Here is a 20,013-nt window from a genome sequence, read left to right as displayed (position 1 = left end):
CTATTCCTGGCTCTGGGTGAGTCACTCCCTCGCTCCGTGCCTCAGTTTCCCCATCTGTACAAAGGGGGTGACTACACTGACCTGCCTGAGAGGCCACATGGAGAAGGGGCTCTGTACAAAAACGCTGGGTGAGCGGCCCGGAGAGCTGCTTTCACTTTCCCAACTGCAAGACACTGGAAAGGCCTTTCCGCAGGGCAATGCACGGAAGCTCCGCAGCTCAGAGCTCTCACCGCGGAGTAGCAGCTTCAGGAGGAGAAAGCTCCTGCCCGGAGCAGACTGAAGTTACAGCCACGAATGTGCAGCAATCTCCCCATCCCTGCCTGAAGTTTCTAGCCAGGTGTGCACATTCCCGAAGCAGTGCACCTGTATTTATACAAGGGGGCTTTGCTTCTGCCATGATCATCTTCCCGCTGCTGCTACACAGGCACTCAGTCCCCGCTTCTCCGGGTCACATGCACGCCTGCAGCCAAACACACACACGCGGTGCATCCTCGTACCCCTCCCCGGGGAGTATTCCAGCGCCTGGCCCCTTTGCTGTCAGCAGGAGAGTGGTGAGTGTGCCTGCGGCTTTGGAACCAGCCAATCAGTTCCACGACAGAGGCAGATCCCGCTGGGATGAGTGTCCCAGGGGAACCTCGACAGACTAGACAGGCCGCCCCAGCTGGGATCGCTAGGCCTGGCGAGCTGGCGCAGTGGCTGCCAGGTGTATGGTGGGACAAGGAGAGGAGCCAAGTGTTTGACCAGGACTGTTTGGCCTTTTGTCATGTCGTAAAACCACCTGGTTATTGAGGGGAAGGGGAACGTCCCCTGCTCCTGTGGGCAGGTGGGTGAAGGAGAGCAGGCGGAACAGAACACGGCACAGACCTCCAGCGGCTGCTGCTGCGGGTCTGCGTAGGGGAGGCAGCACGGTCTCTAAGCAGACAGCGGCGCCCGGGGAATGGCTGCCCGCCTCTTCCATCAGTCCAGGACGCAAAGCGGATTGTAACATACAGATCCCGCCACCCTGACGTCTGTTGGACCCAACCAGACATGGCTTAAAAATGCTGCAGTTTATTAATCCAGTCTCTCTTGTAGAAAATATCCAAAGGGGAAAGGACCTGCACTGGTACGAGAATAAATGAAGTGCGACTGTGCGATCCACACGCCAGGCTCACTTCTCCTGCGGACAGAGAACAGGGGTTAGGCCAAGGAGGATCTCCTGGGGCCCAGAGTCTCTTCCCATAGACAGCATCCCAATGCCCTGCCAGCCAGGGGAAGGGGGCTCACGCTTCCTCTTTCTGGCTCCACTGGCTATGCTGCGTCATCACGCAGCACGCCGGGGTCCGAGCACTGCACCGGCCCCACGGCAGCTGACTGAAGGGATGGGATGGGGGCCGCCTTAGAGGGGGCTGGCTGCACGGAGAGGTAGTGTTAGCTGCTCACGTGCAAGGGGAGAGGGGAAGTTCATAGGGACAGAAGCAGCGGCTGAGAATAAAGGATTGGCCAAACCTGCCTGGTATCCTAAGGAAGGGGACCGGCCCCACAGCATATCCCGAGTGGGGCTGGTCGGAAGGAGGAAGACGGGCTCCTCCCCCTGAGAATACACACCTTTCAAACCCCTCCTTTCCCACAGCACCCAGGGCTCCAGCTGCACTCTGGGCACTGCCTTGTGAGGGACCCAGGTACCCGGTTCCCTCTTGCGGCGCAGGCGAGACGGACTCGCGTTCCCCAGCTGTGCTGCAGCGTGAGGTTTTGTACGGCTGGGACAGGGGTGCCCCTAATTTTGGCCCCTGTGTGAATGTCACATGGGGATTGGCGTGTGACTGGCAAGCTGGGGTGCTCAGAAGAGGAGCACCGAAAAACGCTACAGGGTGCAGTGTGGGGGCTTTTCAGGAGTCTGGGGGGGTAGAAACGGGGGAATCAGTCTACGGTAGGGAAAGGGGGTACCCTGGGGTGTAATCTGACCTTGTAAGGGTCCTCGTCCTCGTTTTCATCTGTAATTTCCTTCTCCTGAAAGGAACGGGGAGATTGTTGCGTTCCAAGTCCCCAGGCATGGAAAACCTGCTCTTACCGACCCTCTTTCTCTCTGAAACAGGCTCCCTGCCCAGCTCTGCGGCTTTGGCCTTTTATCAGTGAATACTTAGAAACGGTATAAAAATCAGCCCCCCGTTCCTGTGGAATCTGTGCCAGCCCGGCAGAGCTCCCCAGAACGGGCAGCACACTGGGAAATGGGACAGTGCAGCCAGTCAGAAATCAGCTTCTCCATAGGAGTGCAGTTGATTCTGTCCAACAGCCTGTACTTTCAGGGGGGGAAGCCAGTACTGGAGGGTTTAGTGAATAACTGCAGACATTCAGTGACAATGGTGTGAACCATGCAGTGCCAGGCTCACATCCAGCAAACCTACAGGACACAGCTAAGGGTCCCCTGCAATGAAATGAAAGCAAAGGCAAACAGACCATTAGCCTGCAACAGCGGTGTGATCCTTGGGCTCTCCCTGCCCTGCCATGTTCTCAGGCAGGAATCCTGTAGCTTGACAGCTGATATAAATGTCCCAGGACTAAGACACATGGCAGGACTGGTAGGTAGGGAAATCACTTCTGACTTTTAACTGAGTCCACCTGATTTGGAATCAGCAAGTCCCTCATCACAGGGACCTAGCAGAGCAGAGCTGCACTTCCATGTGGTCTCCTCACAGCACGTGATGTGGTGCGTCCTTCCCCCGCCTATCCCGAGCTTATCTACTGGCCTCCTAGCCCCCAGTTCCAGGATGCAGCACCACGGTCAGAGAGCCACACCCCATCCCTTTGGCAGACCTGGTCTCTGTGCTACCTGGGCTCTCGACAGCTTGGCTGCCCGCTCCTTCCTCCTGATCTCTGCTTCGATGATCTCGAAGAACTCCTTCTGGACTCTGGCCAGCTGCTCCTCAGGCTTCTCCTCCTCCGTCTCCACCTTCACATCCTCCTCCTTGCCCTCGGCCTTGGTGCGCTCCTTCAGACGCATCTCCCGGTGCCGGGCCTCCAGGATCTTCTCTCGCTTTGTCTCTCGCTCAAACATCTGAGAGGCACAGGGGGCAGGAGAGGGCTAGGGCTCGGGGACCTGGGCCCCCAGCGACAGGGATGTGGGGAGGAATCCTGGCTCCTGAACTGAAGCAGAGCCCCTAGGAACCCATGCCGTTAGCCCCTCCTGCCCCACAGCAGGCCCCGCTGCTCTGTGCACACATTAGCCATGCCCTCAGCATGCCTGCAATCCCCCTCCCTCCAGGGATCAGCCACAAGTCTCCTTCACACAGCACGGGGCGGGGAGTCCCTGCGAGTGGGGTCTCTGGCGCTTTGGCCCCCGCTGTGACGCAGTTACATCCTGTCGGATTAGGGTGCCCCAGGGCTTAAAGCTCGGCACCTAACCCTACTCCACGGGCCGCGCCGAGGAGCTGCCACAGCGGCTGGGGGTGCTCAGCACCCTGGAGAAATCAGGTCACTTACTTAGGAACCCAAGTGTTTCCCCTGGTGTCTGCCACCAGGGGTGAGTCTTTGACTTAAAACTCCTCCACACGCCAGGGGAGTGGAGAGCACCAGCCCCGCACAGCGCAGAGGCGGAAGGCTGGAGAACGCAGGGGTCCATGTCCCTGGTGTTAGTGAGACCTGGAATGCCACCAGAATGCCCCCCTTTTTGGGCATGGGCCCAGGATAGCCTACCTCTGTACCCCTCCTGACACTGCACTGTCCTATTGCCAGAGAGACCCTGTGGGAAGCCTGGACTACACTCAACGCTGCACTGGTTTAACAGCAGGTTTGATTTGAAACCCATTTTAGTTAAACTGGTGCAACGTTGTGTGTGGATGCTCTTACCTAGGTTAGCTACGCCTGGGGGCAAAGTGAAACCCACGGAACCAGACAAACAGATATAAGTGCATCCACACAGGGCTTTGCACTGGTTTAACTAAATCTGGTTTAAATCCAATTGAAGTTAAACAGGACAGCTTCTGTGTATCGATAATCTGGGTGCCCCAGAGCCGTACTCCCAAACCGCTAACGACAATCCATGCCAACCGCTTGCATCACGCCAGTTTCTATTGGCAAACGTTATGAGGGAGACTGGAAGCGTCCGGGTTCAAAGCAGACCCCGAGCTCACCTGCGGCAGCGAGCGCAGCCAGGCCCACGCTGCCAGTTGCAACACGAGACACTCACCGCCGTGGCCAGGTTCTTCTCGTTCCTCTGCAGGGTACAGAGCCCGGAAGAGACCTCCAGCAGGGTCACGGTGCCCAGCTTAGAACCGCAGCCAATGAAACGCCCGTTGTCCTGCAGACGCAGGCTGAAGAGAGGCTCGTCACAGACCTGGGGAGGAAGGACCAGTTGGGGAGTTTACTGCCCATCACCAGAGAGTCAGGGCACCTGTATCAGGGCAGGCTCGGCACGTCAGGACTGACTGACACAAGCGCCTCAGGCACTAGTCATTAATACTCGCTGCAAATGATTTTAAAAGATGTTATCACATACGTGTGACGGGGCCTAAACGGGGGAGGAGGGAGGCCTGGCTCCTGCAGACGGGAATGCCACTACGATGATGGACACATTGGAGACACGGACATAGCAAAAGCTTGGCGGGAACATTTCTTTCCTACAGGTTTGGGTTGCCCAAACAGTGAGACACTGGTGAGTGCCCGTGTATGCACCAGAGCTTATGCTGACTACTTGATTTCCTCCACGGCCGGGCTGGCCAGGATGCGTTTGCTAACTCACTCCTGCTGCAGAGCTCAACACAGGCAACTCAAATCATTGCCGGGGTGCAGCCTTCCACCGGCCTTGGGAGAGGTCTGCGAAGCACCTACCACATCCCTGCAATGGTTCAGATCCCCGCAGCTCCCACCCAGCGGGCGAGGAGGAGACACAAAGGTAAAAGAAGACGTGTTTCTGACCCAACCTTCACGCTGAGGGAGGGGTTGTTCTGTTTGAAGAGGAAGTCCCAGACATCAAGGGTCCCGTCCATTTTGGTTGTGAAGAAGACAGCTGGCCGGATGGTGCTCCAGCACCCGTCTGTTAGGTAAGCCATGTGGTACCTGCCAACAAATCCAGCAGCTCTCAGAACAACTCATTCACACCATTTGGTGCTGAAGAATCCATGTGAAAGAGCTATGCTACATTGGAGTAAGTGCCACATAACATTCCCTGAGTGCGTAGCTTTAACACGCCATGCACTGCTGTGCTAGATACGCTAGGCAGCTGCCTCTGACATATACGGGGGCTGGGACATACAACTGGACACAGAGGGAACCCAGGTCCCTTCACTCCTGTTCTGCTTCTATCTTCACTACGTGGCTCTGCAGGGGGAAATCTAAAGAAACCTAATTGTTGAGGGAGGAACAATTTCCTGCCACCACCACTCGCAGGGGCCGCAGGCAGGATTTCCAAAGCCCAGTGATTCAGCACTGAAGTGCCATTAAAATTAACTGAGAATTGTGCTCCTCTGTCACTGAGATGCTTCTGAAACCCCATCCTGTGCCTATAAATCAGGGACAGAAACAGTAAGTGCAAAATAAAACCCATCGCCTACTTGGTCCACATGATGGATGATTCCTTGCTGTCCTCAGACCAGATCCGAGCAGTCCAGTCCCCGACTGTCAGGAAATTCTTGGGGAAGAAAGGGTTCCTTGCCAGGGCGTAGATGGGGCCATGGTGCCCACTGTATGTGCCAACTATCTTTTCCGCAGGTGTCTTGGCCTTGCGGTTACAGGTGATCACCACGCCTTGTTCCGTCCCCACCATGAACTTGGTCGGCTGTGGTTGGAAACACAGTGGAACGCAACTGTCACTGGGTGTGGGGATGCTCTTCCAGCAGGAGAGGATCTCCCACATGAAGGGCAGGTCCTAGCAAGGGGGTTTGTTTTCCTCTAGATGAGTGGAGGGCGAGGGTGTAGTTGGATCCAAGTAATGCCCGTAGGAGTTATGCGGGCAAACTTTCTTCCAACGTGCATCAAGAGGAAAAGTGAACCCGGCATTGAAAACTGGCAAGTGTACTATTAACTAGAGCGCTGTTGGCGAGATCCACTGTTCTAGGAACAAGCCCAACTCCGGCTTCCTGAAGCTGGCAAAAGTAGCGTGGAATCCGCTGAAGATCAAGTGACTGCCTAGAATTCTGGCATTTCCCTGGACATGCACCAGCTATTGTTTTTGCCTACGCTTCATGTACTGTGTGTGTAAACTGAGGTTACATTTCTTGATGCCTTGCTGGAGAGATGGAGTCTCATCCAACAGGCCTTCCCCAGCCCTACATGGTCATAGACAGCTCGGCTCCTCTGTCTTCAGGGCTACACTTAAAGCAAAGGCACTTCCATGTGGTTGAGGTTTGTTCCGCAGAGCCAGTGTCAAAGCAGCCCCCCAACTCTAGCCACTGCTGGCCTCATCGCTTTGTAACCATCCCAGTGTCTGTGCACACAGAGCAGGATACTTATCAACTGCAGCCCCCCACCGGCTCGACGCACATTCTCAACGACTACAGCACTGCTTGGCTTGCACCACAGAGATAAAGATGCTTATCATGGCTAGACCCCTGCTGGCTCTGGAGATCAGAGATCCCTTAGAGTCTCCATCTGGTTTTTCCTGTCTCTGACAGCAACCAACTGCAGGGATAGCAGGGAAAGGGAAGCCAAAACACAACACTGGATAATTTACACTTACTAATGGAGAACCCAGCAGGCTGCCCAGGGAAGAGCCCTGTGTATGCTGCAAATACTCTATTTAGCAACAAACAACAATCTCACGCCATTATCACCCCAGTCTTCTAACTGAGACCTTTAGTTGCAGGCCAAGATCAGGAGAAAATAAATAAATTCCTGGCTTGTTAAGTGCTGGTTCCATGAAGGAAATCCATGCTGTGCGCAGAGATTACCACCTGCAGCATTCGAGATGCTTTCTGGCACTGGCCAGCCTCTCTCTGAAATCCAAGCAGATTTGTACACAACCCATGTGGGCCCACATCCTGCTCTCAGCACCGCTGATGTAAATCCAGAGTAACTCCATGGAAGCCAGTGGAGTTACTCTGAATGCAGACAGATGTGGTGCATGGTAATGAAGCATGTAAACGGTGTGGAAGCTCAGGCAATCGACAGGTTTGAGAAATATAAACCAGTGTGTCGAGAACCTGGTTTGCCTGCTGCACCCTACACAACGCCAGGACCGTATGAGATGTCATACTAACTGGGCCTACAAATGTACCCTAGGCAATGCTGGCAGGCCAGGTGCGAGCTCATGCCAAGGTCCCCCGGTCTCAGATGAACACTGATAAATACTTAGCAGGCATCTGTCTGGCTCAACGGGGTTAGTATTGTTAAAATAGGTATGAGAGTTTTACAAATGCATTTAGTGTTTAGACTTTATTGAATGTTTGGGACTTGCAGCCGGCATTAAGATCACTTATAGCATCCACATCCCATATTGTAAAGTAATATTTGAGCAGTTGTATTGTGAACCTCAGTGACTGTGTCAATCACCAGACAGGAGAGAGACATTAACTAGTGTGACGGGTTGACCTTCAACAGAAGGTGTCATGCTCTTCCCAACAGGAAAAGTCCATCAATATCAGATGGGCTATTGTGGGATGCAGCAGCTGGAATTTCCCTACATACCGTCAGGAAGAGGACAAAAGACTTTTGCTGTTATTCTGCGTCCTCCCCATGAAGATAAGCCATGGCTCGGACTCCACCCATCAGCTGAGCTTTGCAACCAAAAGAGCAGGTGAAGAAGAGAATAAAACCCCTAATGAAGAGGAACTGATTATCTCTGTGCTGCGTGGGACTCTGGGGAGGCAAGTTTTTCTAAGCATAAGCAAGAGATCCCCAGCTGCGGAGACTGAGTTAGCCCTAAACAACACGTAGAGCTTGCTTATTATAGAAGCTTCTGTTATCTTTTGCAACTTAAGATTGTAATTCATTTGTGTTTCTATGTTGACCTGCTTTCACCTTGTAAATAACCCTCTGGTTTCCTTTTCTGATTTAATAAATCTTTAGATAGTTTATTATAGCATTGGCTACAAGCGTTGTCTTTGGTGTGAGATCTAAGGTGCAACTGACCTGGGGTAAGTGACTGGTCCTTTGGGGCTGGGAGTAACCTGAATATTGCTGTAGTTCTTGGTGTAAGGGACCATCTATCGCAAAGGCAGGCTGACTTGGGTGGTGAGGCAGATCGGCGTACCCAAGAGAACTGTCTGTGACTCCATGTTACGGCCGTTATAGTGCCTGAGGAGTTTGTACTTGGTAATTGGTAGGTGAACAATCGTGCCCTGGTTCCTAATAGTCTGCCCTGAAATTGGTACTCACGCTCTTCAGCCCCTGCTCACCCTAACTGTGAGCTCAGCTGTCGGGAGTGTGTGAAAGTTCATAAGATGTCCCAATAACCGGTAATAACAAGTGCTGATGGGGAAAGCTGCAGAGGCAGCCAGACTGAATTAGTCCAAACACAAAGGCCTCCAGATATAGCTCAAGGACTGTGTTAAGATCATGCTGAGTAAACGAGAAAAGTGTGGAACCAGAAATCAGTGAACCACAACTGATGCGTTGGAAACTAGGCCTAATTGGTGGACAAAATAATGAGTGGACAGGCTATTCTGCCCATTACAGCCTTTTGGGGTCCTCGAAGAAAGACTTTGGGAGAAAAACAGTCTGCTGGAGTGAGCTTCATCATCATGGCTACCATCCCCACCGCCTCTTGGGACCCTGGACCACCTTAATTCTAATCCTGAGAAATGTCCTGGCCAGAGTGGGGCAGAGAGAGGGACCCAGCTGATGCCGCCACTTCCCCTGGCTGAATCCCAAACACCATCTGGGTGTGTGTGTCTCTCCCTCTCCCCACACCTCCGTGTGTCCTTTTCCTTCCCTGCCTTATTTCTTCTCTTTCCTCTCTCTCTCTTTCCTTCTGTGTAATAAGAGTCTGGCTGAGCCATCCCAAGATGGTACATTTTACAATACTGCTGACAGCCTCTGACCAAAAAGGCAGCTAAACCAAATGCCCTAAACTGCCCCATGCTGGTAAAAGTTTGCCAGAACTTGGAGTGGCTGATAAGACCATGTTCTGTGCCTGTGTTTTTCCAGCAGTGAGACTGCAAGTGAGAGTCAACATCCTAGACAGAAGCTGTTCTTTTCTTGCCCCCTTTTCCGGGTATCTGTCATGTTTTGTTTAATAAAGGAAATGGGACTGAACTTTAACAACAACAGTGACAATGCCAGCTCCAGCCCAGCTCAACTCACTTATTCTCTTTTCTCCCAAAAGAACAATTATTACCAGCTTTAATGCTGTGGGGAAATAGAGCAGGGGGGGCCTTCTTTTTCATAGCCAGAGCTGTGAATCTGAAAGGCCCCAAATAAACCCTCCAACAGAGATCTGTTATGCTAACTACCCTTACACAAAGCAGTACAGGCCAGGGCCCAAGCCAGGGCCTGAACTAGACTAGACTGCACAATTCCCTGCCAAACACGGTCCAGGGTCATGACCGGGGTGGGGGGGGCAAGGAGGGAAAGACTAGAAGAAAAGCCCCAGCAGCAGCACTAATGAACTATGTTCATGACTAATGAAATAGAATAACCACTTGTGTGAAGCAATAGGTAACTTTAGCTAAATGCCATTTCTTGACTCATGCAGCTTCTCCTTTGGGTGATCTGTGACCCACTCCGTGATTCCAGCTATCTGCAAAAATAGCCAATCATAGATCCTCTTTAGGCGTCCCATGGAAACCCCCCCCCCCAAATCTTTAACCAAAAGACCCCGGAAAATAACACGTGTCTTGAGAAATGTACCCAAACTGGTGCCAAGTACCACCCCTGGGGAAAACCACCAAGCGCCCCTCTACCCAAATAAACACCCACTTCTCGGAAATTAATGAGGAAGGTACCAGGGGGGACCGGGGTGGGGGACGGGACTGACCCCGACCCTAATTTCTTAACTCGCGATTTGGGGGGGGGGGGACTGACCCCAACCCTAGTTTCTTAACTCATGACGTACTGTTTGTACTTTGCTTGCGGTTTAATGAAATAAAAACCTGCCTGCGAGCGGTCCTCGGTGTGTCAGTCTTTGGACTGCACCCCAGTGCACTGGTATGTATGTCAGTAAACTGGCCTCAGGCTTGAGTCTTTGAACTAAAATCACTGCGTGGGTGTCTTTGACCACGACAATGCCATCTAAGAGCCTGTCAAACAAGGGGGTTTCCCTTTAAAGACTCTCCAGCTAAGGGAAAGGGAACAAGGGCTGTTTTAAAATGAAAGCCTCATTTAGCACTTCAAAGGTTTTTACCGTTTGCTCTTCTTTGCTGCATCTTTAATAAAAGGTTAAAAGGATTCCTAACCGAGTGTTTACCAGAGTACTAAGCAAGCAAATGCCTCTGTATACCGAACCCCAGACCTCACTTAACACTGGTTAATGTCAGACAGTAATTTTGGCCCATTTATTCCATCTAAATTAATACAACAGACATGTACGTTCCCTCCTCCCCATCCCCTTGGCCACAACCCAAGCCGGTGCCTAAGGGTTCCACCGCTGGGTACATCTTCCCTGAAGCGTTGCATCCTGCCCACCATGCTTCTGGCCTCGGAGCACTGCACCCTTAGCCTGAGTGGGAAGTGACATGGGACACCTGAGGTCTTTGGAACAATGGCTACCACAGGACAAAGCCTCCAGCGTGAGCTCTGATGGGAAAGACAGCAAGTGGCACTCACCATGGTTGGTTCAAACTCCAGCGCGATGGCTCCTAAAGCATTCTCCAAGACTCCTTTCCTGCTGATGTCCATCACCAGTGTCTCAGTGGGCTCGGTCAGCTTACGGATATCCCACCACAGGACCTGGCGGAGGGGATGGGAGACATCAGAGCCGCTCGCTCTCATAATCCCCAGAGTGTCTTTCTCGTATAGAGATGCTGGCACTTTTACTACCCAGCATCAGGTAGCAGCGGCTCTGGACTCAAACACATGAATGACTGGACCTGCAATGGCAGGACACACGTACATCCACGCTTCCTCTCTGTGGGTGGGAGGCAGTAGAGTGCTCTCCTCGGAGCAGAGACTGTCAGTGCTACCAAGTCCAATGTGGCCGTTTGGTGATGCCAAGCGCTGGCCGTGCGGAGACCACAGCCCGCCTTGTCTCTTGGCCTTTACCTGCCCATCGGTAGAGGCGGAGAAACACTCTGTGCCCGTTTTGGATTGAAGCCAGATCATTCCATACACGGGGTCCCTGTGGCTGAATTCTACGGTGGAAAGCTCCACCGGCTGTCCTCCTTTCCTGGTGTCCCAGTAAGCTGTGAAGGGGAGGAGACCGTCAGTTGTCATATCCCCTGCCCCGCTCCATTGGTTGCAGTTCCCAGAGAGGACCTGGCGAGTAACCATTTCCCCCCAGTGTTTTGGTTCTGCTCCACCTGGCTCCCCTGGGTTGTTTCTCCTCTCGGTGCTTTCTAACGGGATGAAGAGAACGTGGAGTTTGTCTTCCTTTGGCTATCACTTCAGCAGCGCCCCAGTGATGCCAGGAATAAGGAGCAGGGTTTGCGACTACCTGGCACTTACGTTGTGCATTTCATGCAGAAGAGCCATCAAACCAGCCACTGATTTGGGCCTCGCCTACACTGGGGTTTTTAGCTGCCAATAAACTGTTGCAACTCCTAGTGTGGATGGGCTGAATAACGGCTAAACTGTGGGTTCCCCGGGGCAGCCTGAAGCTGGCGTAAGCAAGTCACTGATGCAGCTACGCCAGCAGCCAAAAACTCCAGTGTAGGAAAGTCCAAGTGTCCCAACTGCCCTTGGAGAGGCAGGGGATGACCACTATCCCCAGTAGAGATGTATGCAGCAACACCCCAGTTCCCATCTACTCCAGCTGGTGGTCTGGGTGCTTGGCCCTTCTAAATCCAGGCCCCAAGGTCACATAGCAGGCTGGCGTCAAGCCACTCCACAGCCTGTAACTCATGCACCCTCTAACGGCTCTGCAGGAGCACAAATCAGCGGAGGTCCTACGTAAACAGTGGGTGTTATAGACGCACATTTCTGCGTCAGACAGGCACAGATGCTGCTGAGGGGAATCTCTAGTGCAGCACAAAGGCAGCTCCCATTTTGGGTGTAAATGACTTGCCCGGCCCTGCTTTGGCCAGGATTTGGCATCCAAGTTGATTCTCTGCGGACGTGGCAGAGGGGCACTCGCTTGCTCTTGCTCGGTTATAATTAAACAATTGAATGTGACAGCATGTGCTCTGCTGGGCCATCAGCTGCACGCCTGGGGAGCCCTGTGAAGGATGAGGTGAAATCGACTCTCTCTTCCATCACCTAAGGAGCGCATGATAATGCCCTTCTAATGTATGCCCTGCCAGATCAGATTGCAGCTGCAAAGGGCAGCGAAAACATAAAAATGAGCGTAATTAAATTGAAAGGCTTGCGTGGCTGAATAAACAACAGAATCTTACACGGATCTGGCAAAGGGGGAGCCTCTTTTAATGTTTAAAACAAGGGAACAAAAATTATTCTCCAAATGAAATGAAGGCAATTATTCCAAGCTTTTCTAATGCCACTGCTCACTTCCCGAGGCACTTCAGCGGGGAAGCAAGCAATAGCAGGTAACACTATCCACCAGCAGCTACCTGATACACAGTGTTCTGTACAGCACGTGGGCTCGACAACACAGCCTCCTGTCCTCAACTCTAGCCTGCTTGATGAGACGGTGTATCTACAGCCATGCCGCCGGGAAGGACGCTCTGGTTAGCAAAGACATGCCCAGGGCACCGCCAGAGAGAACATTTGTATTGGCGATGGTAGCTATTTGAACACAATGGATCAGAGTCATCCCGGGGCGGGGACAGGGAGGTTCCCCCACTGATGTCAATGGGATACATCTGGGCTACTGCTGACAATAAATAAAATGTTGATGGGTGTTGGTGGACACAGTTCTGCTTCTAATGTCCACATCTCTCTCACACACACCCCTCCTGTCCCCCCTGCACTGTCTCCAGCAGGTGAGAGGCAGAAGGGACAAGCGCCCACAGGCAGACTGGATGGACACAGAGCCCCACCTGCCCATTCTACATAATGGGCTGAGTCACACTGGTGCCAGGGAGTGCGTGTAGAGGGCACAGGAAGCTCTTACTGACACTGTTTGGGCTGTACCTGTTTTATGGACAAGCATGAGCCTCTGGTCCCCAGGGACTGCTGATTTCACTAGCACTGGAGTTACTTAGTAATTCAGAACATTCCTCCAGCTACATCCGTGTCTGTTTCCCACCTGGAAAGTGCGTGACACGTTTTGAGGGATAAACAGATGAAATGGCCACCTTTTTTTAAAGTGGGTGTTCTAGGAAATAACACAGCCTCTTTGTCCAGGGCGACCCACCTCCGCCACTGACAGAATGGGCTTCCCCCGGATCACAAGTGCATCACGGTGAATTATCTAGCCACATAGCCTGCACGGCCACCACCTGCTGCCTGATCAGGTGAACGTGTGTTATCTCATGAGTCGTGCCAGTCCCAGGGCTCCAATTCCAATTCAGTATTCCAGGCCTTGGAGCTAATGACACTAAGGAGTCTTTGTGCAGATTAGCACTGGAGCAAGGCTAGCGCAGAATTAAAATTAAGCAGTTCCCCTGGTAGTGTTGCTTTATATACAATCCATGTCCCTTACCGATCTGTCCATTATAGCATCCTCCAACCAGGATGTGAGAGTCTTTGGGGTTGTATTCCAGGCTCACAAGTGGGGATGATGGCCTGAGAACCAGGTCTGGTCTGTTGGGATTTTCTATCGGGAAGGGACAAAACAGAGAAAAGCCAAGTTTGAGTGAAGCCCAGAAGGAAAACAACATTTCCAACTAATTCAGCTCAGGAATGCTGGACACTAGCCAGTGACCTCCAGCACCCATGTCTGCCCAGCATCAATGCTAGCGAGAGGCAGGGTAGAAACCATTACTACAATGTACTCCTCTGGAGTAATCTCTGTCTAGCACCTCTGCAACACTCTTCACCTGAAATCACTTTACAAGTATTCTCTCCGTTGTACAGGCGGAGGTAGAGAGAGGAAATGACTTGCCCAAGGTATCACAGCAGTCAGGAAGAGAACCCAGGAGTCCTGACTTCCAGTTCTGGGCCTGAAATAGACCAGCAATTCCTCTCTCTGTCTCAGATAAAAATGCACCTCATCGTCTCCCCCCAAAACAGACTATTAGCCATGCCATGTCTTGGGGCAGAAAGAGGAGGAGTGTTGCACTGAGTGCTCGCTTTCTGCCTCCATTCTGCAGGACTCTTCTCCCATTTAGCACCTTGCTTCTAAAGGGGAAAAAAAAGCAGATGGGACCATTACCGAGAAGCTCCGAGCTGCTGGGAATGCAAGTCACTAGACAGACAGCTGGGAGAAGAAGGAAGGTATCCAGCTCCCTTATCTGTCAGATTGGGGTTGCAGCCCCCTGTGGCTGTGAAAGGTCTAGTCACATGTGAAAGGATGGCAGGAGGAAGAGGTGTCCATTCCTCACACTCCACTGCCACTGCCCCGTTTGCTTGCCATCCTTTTGTTTTTCAGTGGTAGACTGAGTCCTGCTTCTAACGTCCACATCTCTCACACCCCCGTCCCGTCCCCACTGCACTGAAGTTCTATCCACCTGGGAAGTTCCGCAGCAAGACGATTTTCCCAACCCAGGGCTTCTGTTGCTTCTTGTTTTTTAACAGAATGGGCAATTAAGTTACTTCAACAATCCAGCGTGTCTGGAAAACGTAACTGAGCTCATTGGGAAAAGTGAGAAGGGCTCTATCCTGGGAAGCCAGAGAGTAAGGGCCGGATTTCCAATTAGGCACTGGGGGCGCCGGTGTTCTAGGGGCGCCTAAAAGTTAAAAGTGGGTTAAAAGTTAACACATACAGCTCCCCTGGGGGCGGCCGGGCTCCTGGTGTGGGTTGGTGGCTGCCCAGCGTGTGGGGCTGGAGCAGGGTGAGCATCCAAATTAGCCCGCCTGGGGGCGCTGTGAGCCGTGGCTGCTGAAGGTGCTGGCTGGGAGCATCCCAGCCCCTTCACAATCTCAGCCACCCTGCTGCCTCCACCCCATGCCAGTGAGGGAGAGGGAGGGGCGTGGCCAATGCCTCATTCATTTACATGGGCAGAGCTGGAGCGCGGCTTCCGCGCCAGGCTGCGGGAGGGACAGAAGACACCCGGGGACTGCTCGCCGTGAAAAAGGTACAGTCCCTCCCCCTCTTGCACCTTTCCTGGCGCAGGTGGGCTGCGCCCCGGCTCAGGCTGGGATCGCCATACGTGGTGGAGGGTCTTGTGCCTTCCCAGGGAGGCTGTGTTTATATTTCTTTTCATTTCATTTTTTACGAAAAACACCAAGGTCAGCTGTAGGCAGTGGGGGTCCTGAAGATGCTGTGCCTAGTGGCACGTAAGGTGTAAATCCGGCCCTGCGGAGAGTGGGTCTTTATAGGTTGTTTTCCATATTTTGGTCAGGGTTCAGATACCTTAAACCCCAATTCTCATTTCCCCATGTGTAAAATGGGAGTCAACCTCCTCTCTACTCTCCCCGGAGGGTGTTGTGAGGATTAGTTAGTTAATACTTTCAGAGCACTTAATAGACATTAAGGACCATGTTAGTGGCAAGCATGACTAACTCTAGCATTTTTCCTTCTTACCAAGATCCCATATGTATGACTCATAGCTCATATCTTTAGAGCTTCGTTGGAACTCCAGGCTGGAATAAGCTACTGCCAGCTTCTTGCTTCCATCTGGGTGCCAGGAGAGATGCGTGGCTGTCCTTTTGATTACATTTGGATCCCTTTTTGATAATAAAACAATAGCATTAACTTGCTAACAATTTTGTCATGCTCCAGGCTATGCAATAGTTGCCCAAGGGATGTGGCGGGAACCTCAATTAAAACAGGTTAAAACCCTTGAGTATTGATTACAGGAAACAATCCTGCAGTGGGTTGTGAAAGGAAGACCTAGATGAGCTAATAAACCTTTCCAGTTAGAAATTTATAGAAATTCAATTACATTCCGGAATCTAACTTTTAAAAGTTACTACACAGGCCCTAACACTGAAAAAAATCTTTGAGAAACAAAAGAAGGAAGATTCCTTTGACACTGTGTGATACAAAAGATATTAAAACCTGGGATACTCACTGAAGAGCCCCATAATACCCCAAGTCCATTAGATCCTCCCCATATGAACATTATTTGACTGGTTTTTGAAGGACATGTTAATTACTGCTCAAAATACAGTGAAGGAAAAACAGTCTGCTTTCAGCAACAGAGGGTCCTGTGGCACCTTTAAGACTAATAGAAGTATTGGGAGCATAAGCTTTCGTGGGTAAGAACCTCACTTCTTCAGATGCAAGTAATGGAAATCTCCAGAGGCAGGTATGCTCCCAATACTTCTGTTAATCTCAAAGGTGCCACAGGACCCTCTGTTGCTTTTTACAGATTCAGACTAACACGGCTACCCCTCTGATACTAGTCTGCTTTCAGTGATCGGAACAAATAACCAGAGTGAGGCGGGGCATTAAACTCTTGTAGTAATTGCCACCCCCAGAAGAATTATTTGGAAATACCTAAAGGAGCATCTATATTTATATATTCCTCTCCAAGGATGAAATTGACAGGGTTGGTCCGAGTGCAGAGAGTGTCTCTATCAGGAGAAAGGCTATACCTAGAGCTTCCATTCAAATAGCTGGGACGTCCTGCAGTTCATTCTGGTTGAGATGGACTGCGGCTAGGACCTGCTGCTTCAGTTACGCCTGCTCCTGTCAGCAGATGCATCTTAACAGCGCAGGCTTAACTGGAGTAGCCGCCTCAGCTGGCCCAGTGGTCAGTATGGACTGGACCAGAACAGCGAATGCGTAGAGCACAGCGTAGCACCTCCTGGCTGCCAATACCTGAAGACATTGATGGTTTTTGCAGACGGAGGCTCATCTGCTACGTCTGCTGTCTCCTCCTCGTCAAAGTACTCCTCGTAGATATTGATCGCATTGTTCTGTTTGATGCAGTGCTCCATCAGCTGTGAAGCAAGCCATGCAAATAAGCTGTGATGTGACATTTGGGAAAGCTACGGTCTTGGGAGGACAGGCAGCAAGCAGAGCATGATGGGAAAGGGAGCTGTAACACACGCAGACAGGCAGAGGGGGAGGAAGGGATGGGACAGTGGCCTTACACTGCCGAGCTGTATGATGGTGTTGACATAGTTCTCATCTTTCTCCACTTTCTTCCGGAAGCGAATGGTCTGCTCCATCTCCAGCGGGTTGACGTCTTTTGGCCACCCTCCTTCCAAGTGGTTAACCCCCTCATTTTCCATCTCAAATCTCTCCGTGTTGACCTGAAGTGTTACACAAAGAGAGAGAGAAGCAAGATACAAAGCTGATGGGCTTGGTTTTTAAAGCTGCTCTGTGAGCTGACTTTGTGCGATCTAGCATTTACTCCCTCGCTGATTCCAATCCAGCCAGTGCTCAGACTACCAATCAAGATTTCCCCGGCTTTGTCAGTGCTGCAAACTCCACCTGGGTTCTCAAAACTCAGCCCTCTTCTCTCTGGTTCTTATGGCATCGCCAAGACTAAAGAGCCGGCAGTCAGAATAGAACAGGCTGTTCCGTTGCTGATGCACAAAGCAGACTGGAACCCTGCACACTCCTCTCCGGCTGCACTGCTCCTGCACGGCAAAGGGGAGTAAACACTATTTTCATCAGTGCCATCAGCAGATCTGACTTGAACACACACTCACGCAGATGGGGAGAAGCTGCCAGCATTACAGTCACTTTTCTGGCCATAACCAAGTGTTGAACTTGTAATCCCCTTTGTGGCTAACAATGGAATTATGGACAATCACTTCACCAAATGTCCGTAGTGCTCTCACTCAACTTCCATCTACTGGAGTGCATTGGGGATCATGTAGCGTTACACCTTATAACTGAGCAATCCCTTATTGTGTATACTGGGCAAATTACAAGGGAGGCACAGAGTTCATCTGGGAATGTTAACAAATGGGATTAACAAAGTTGTTACTTTTATTACTCCCCACACAGGAAAAGGGGTTTCCAACGACATGATTGCAAACAGGGGCCAGCGTTGGAATGAAGAATTATTGGCTACTTCTCCACTGTTCAAACCCAAAGTAGCTTCTCACATCTTACCCAAGCGGAGCAGATTGGCTTTGCAAAGGATCAGTCCGACTCTGGGAGCTCTTAAGAAATCATTCATGAATCGTTTTCTTTATTTACCATCACTGACTGCAGAGAAGTGAGAACCCCCCAACCGCCCCCTTTTTTCATGGAATTCCAGGTTTGCAACACACTAGTCTCTTTCCTGCTATGGCAGTGGTTCTCCTCGGAGGATCTCAAGCCATGCTACAAACATCCACGGAGCCTCACACCTGCTTTCCTGTGAGGTAGCTAAGATCAAATCCACTTTATGTCTTAGCATCTTAGAGCTGCCAAGGTCACACAGCGAATCAGAACCAATAGAACCCTGTCTCCTGCTTTAACCACTAGACAAACTCCGAGCTCTTAACTGTCCTGCAGGAGACAGCAATGAAAACATTACCTCCATCTTGTGAATTTTGGGATGGGTGAGAACCCGGAGATAATATCATTGCAAACTTATCTGAATACTGTACCATTATTACACCAGCAGCACCACTGTATTTCTTCCAGAGGAGATCTTAATACCTATATCCTCCTCCTACAAACGGGGTCCCAGAAGATCTCCAGTTTATCACTGACTACGGGCACCTTGCATTGTGGAGCATACCCAATTTTGCAACCACCTCAGCAACACACCCCTCTTATCCTGTCAGAGGGAGCCTTGCAAGCAAGTATTCATTAAAAGAGAGCTCTGTTTGCTCCAACTGTACCTCATGCTCTGACATATCACTGGCACACTGTATTGCAGCATCAATGGGATCCCTCTCGATGAAGTTTGTGGCTTGGCTCGGGTCTGGCTGGATGTCCACGTTGGTCTCAGCCGGCCGGTCGGAGAAGTTGCATTGTCGGCCAAACTCGCTGCGCTTCTTCACATACACATAGACGATCTCCATGGTGCCTGCTGAGGCAAGGGAGAAGGAAACGTTGCACCTTTGCACTGCTTCAAACTTGCCATTTTACTGCTGTGTTGCACAACAGATGCTCTATGGGGGACACAGAAAGATGTAGTCCCTACCGCAAGGGATTACACTCTGTGTTTAGAAATGATGAGAGAGTTTAAATTAGGGAACAATCCTGGACTGGATGATCCAGTGGGTCTTGCCTCTCTGATTTCTATCGCTCTGTTTTGTAAGTGTATCCCTACATCCTTACATGGATCTAGCATGCAACAGGCTTTCCCACCATTTCCTTTGACCTATGATTGCACAGTCATGAGATGGGGGCCTTGGCCTTTAAAGAGCAACCCCTGGTCTACACGGTTTCCCCCCCATTTAACTATTTCAGTTGGGAGGTGGTGGGTTTTTTATTGTTAAAACCATACACCCCTAGCGTGGACGCAGTTATAGGAGTATAAAGGTGCCTTACGCTGGTAGAGCTTATTCCTCTAATCATTATTACACGAGTGTTTACAGGAATAAACTGAGGCAAGCACCTTTATGCTGGTAGAACTGTGTCCATGCTAGAGGGTCAGACCTCTTTAAGGATACAATTTCAAACCAATACAGTTAAAGCAGTACAAACCTCTACGCCCTCAGCCCCACACACGGCTCCTAGCAGAGCGAACCCAGGAGTCCCGCCTGCCGGCCCCGCTCTGCGCCCTCGGCCCCACACACGGCTCCTAGCAGAGCGAACCCAGGAGTCCCGGCTGCCGGCCCCGCTCTGCGCCCTCGGCCCATGCACTGCCCCAGCAGAGCCCTAGTGCATGGGGCCTGCGGGTGCCCGCTGTGCCAGGCGCTGCACGAGGGGCGCCCCAAGGCAGGGGGCAGCAGCGCTGGGTCGGAGAAAGGGGGGCAGGGCTGACGGGGGGGGGGGGCGGTGCCGCGGGGCCCCTCCCTCCCTTACCCGGCGGGGGGCAGATCCGCTCCGGGCCCGGCTCTCTGCAGCCGCGGGCAGCGTGTCCCCGTTGCCCAGCAACGCCGGCA

General features: G+C 51.7%; 1 protein-coding gene across 2 annotated transcripts; it reads right to left on the bottom strand.

Annotated features, from left to right (window-relative positions):
- Nucleotides 1–1,034: 1,034 nt before the first annotated feature.
- DNAI2 (dynein axonemal intermediate chain 2) lies at nt 1,035–20,013 on the bottom strand. Of its 2 annotated transcripts, none has more exons than XM_034790445.1 (14): nt 19,934–20,013; nt 18,802–18,992; nt 17,110–17,271; nt 16,835–16,956; nt 15,593–15,735; nt 13,610–13,723; nt 11,113–11,252; nt 10,678–10,800; nt 5,529–5,752; nt 4,899–5,034; nt 4,166–4,312; nt 2,810–3,034; nt 1,945–1,989; nt 1,035–1,159 (listed from the first exon to the last, which is right to left on the bottom strand). In XM_034790445.1, exons 2-14 carry the CDS (start codon nt 18,982–18,984, stop codon nt 1,151–1,153), a joined length of 1,773 nt encoding a protein of 590 aa, XP_034646336.1. In that variant the 5' UTR covers nt 18,985–18,992; nt 19,934–20,013; the 3' UTR covers nt 1,035–1,150. The 2 variants fall into 2 exon arrangements, with proteins under 2 accessions (XP_034646336.1, XP_034646337.1); XM_034790446.1 differs by having other exon boundaries at nt 18,802–18,989; nt 19,934–20,002.

This window comes from Trachemys scripta, chromosome 14 (genome assembly GCF_013100865.1).
Source record: "Trachemys scripta elegans isolate TJP31775 chromosome 14, CAS_Tse_1.0, whole genome shotgun sequence".
In the NCBI taxonomy this organism is placed as follows: domain Eukaryota; kingdom Metazoa; phylum Chordata; order Testudines; family Emydidae; genus Trachemys; species Trachemys scripta.
Note: the sequence above shows the minus strand (reverse complement) of the source record. Positions and strands in the feature narration are given on the sequence as shown.

Coding starts and splice junctions, on each gene's coding strand:
- DNAI2 (XM_034790445.1), bottom strand. CDS start 18,984: ATGGAGATCGTCTATGTGTATGTGAAGAAGCGCAGCGAGTTTGGCCGA. Junction 10,801..11,112: donor CCGCCTCTACCGATGGGCAG/GTAAAGGCCAAG, acceptor CCCCTCCGCCAG/GTCCTGTGGTGGGATATCCG. Junction 1,990..2,809: donor CCAAGCTGTCGAGAGCCCAG/GTAGCACAGAGA, acceptor CGTTCCTTTCAG/GAGAAGGAAATTACAGATGA.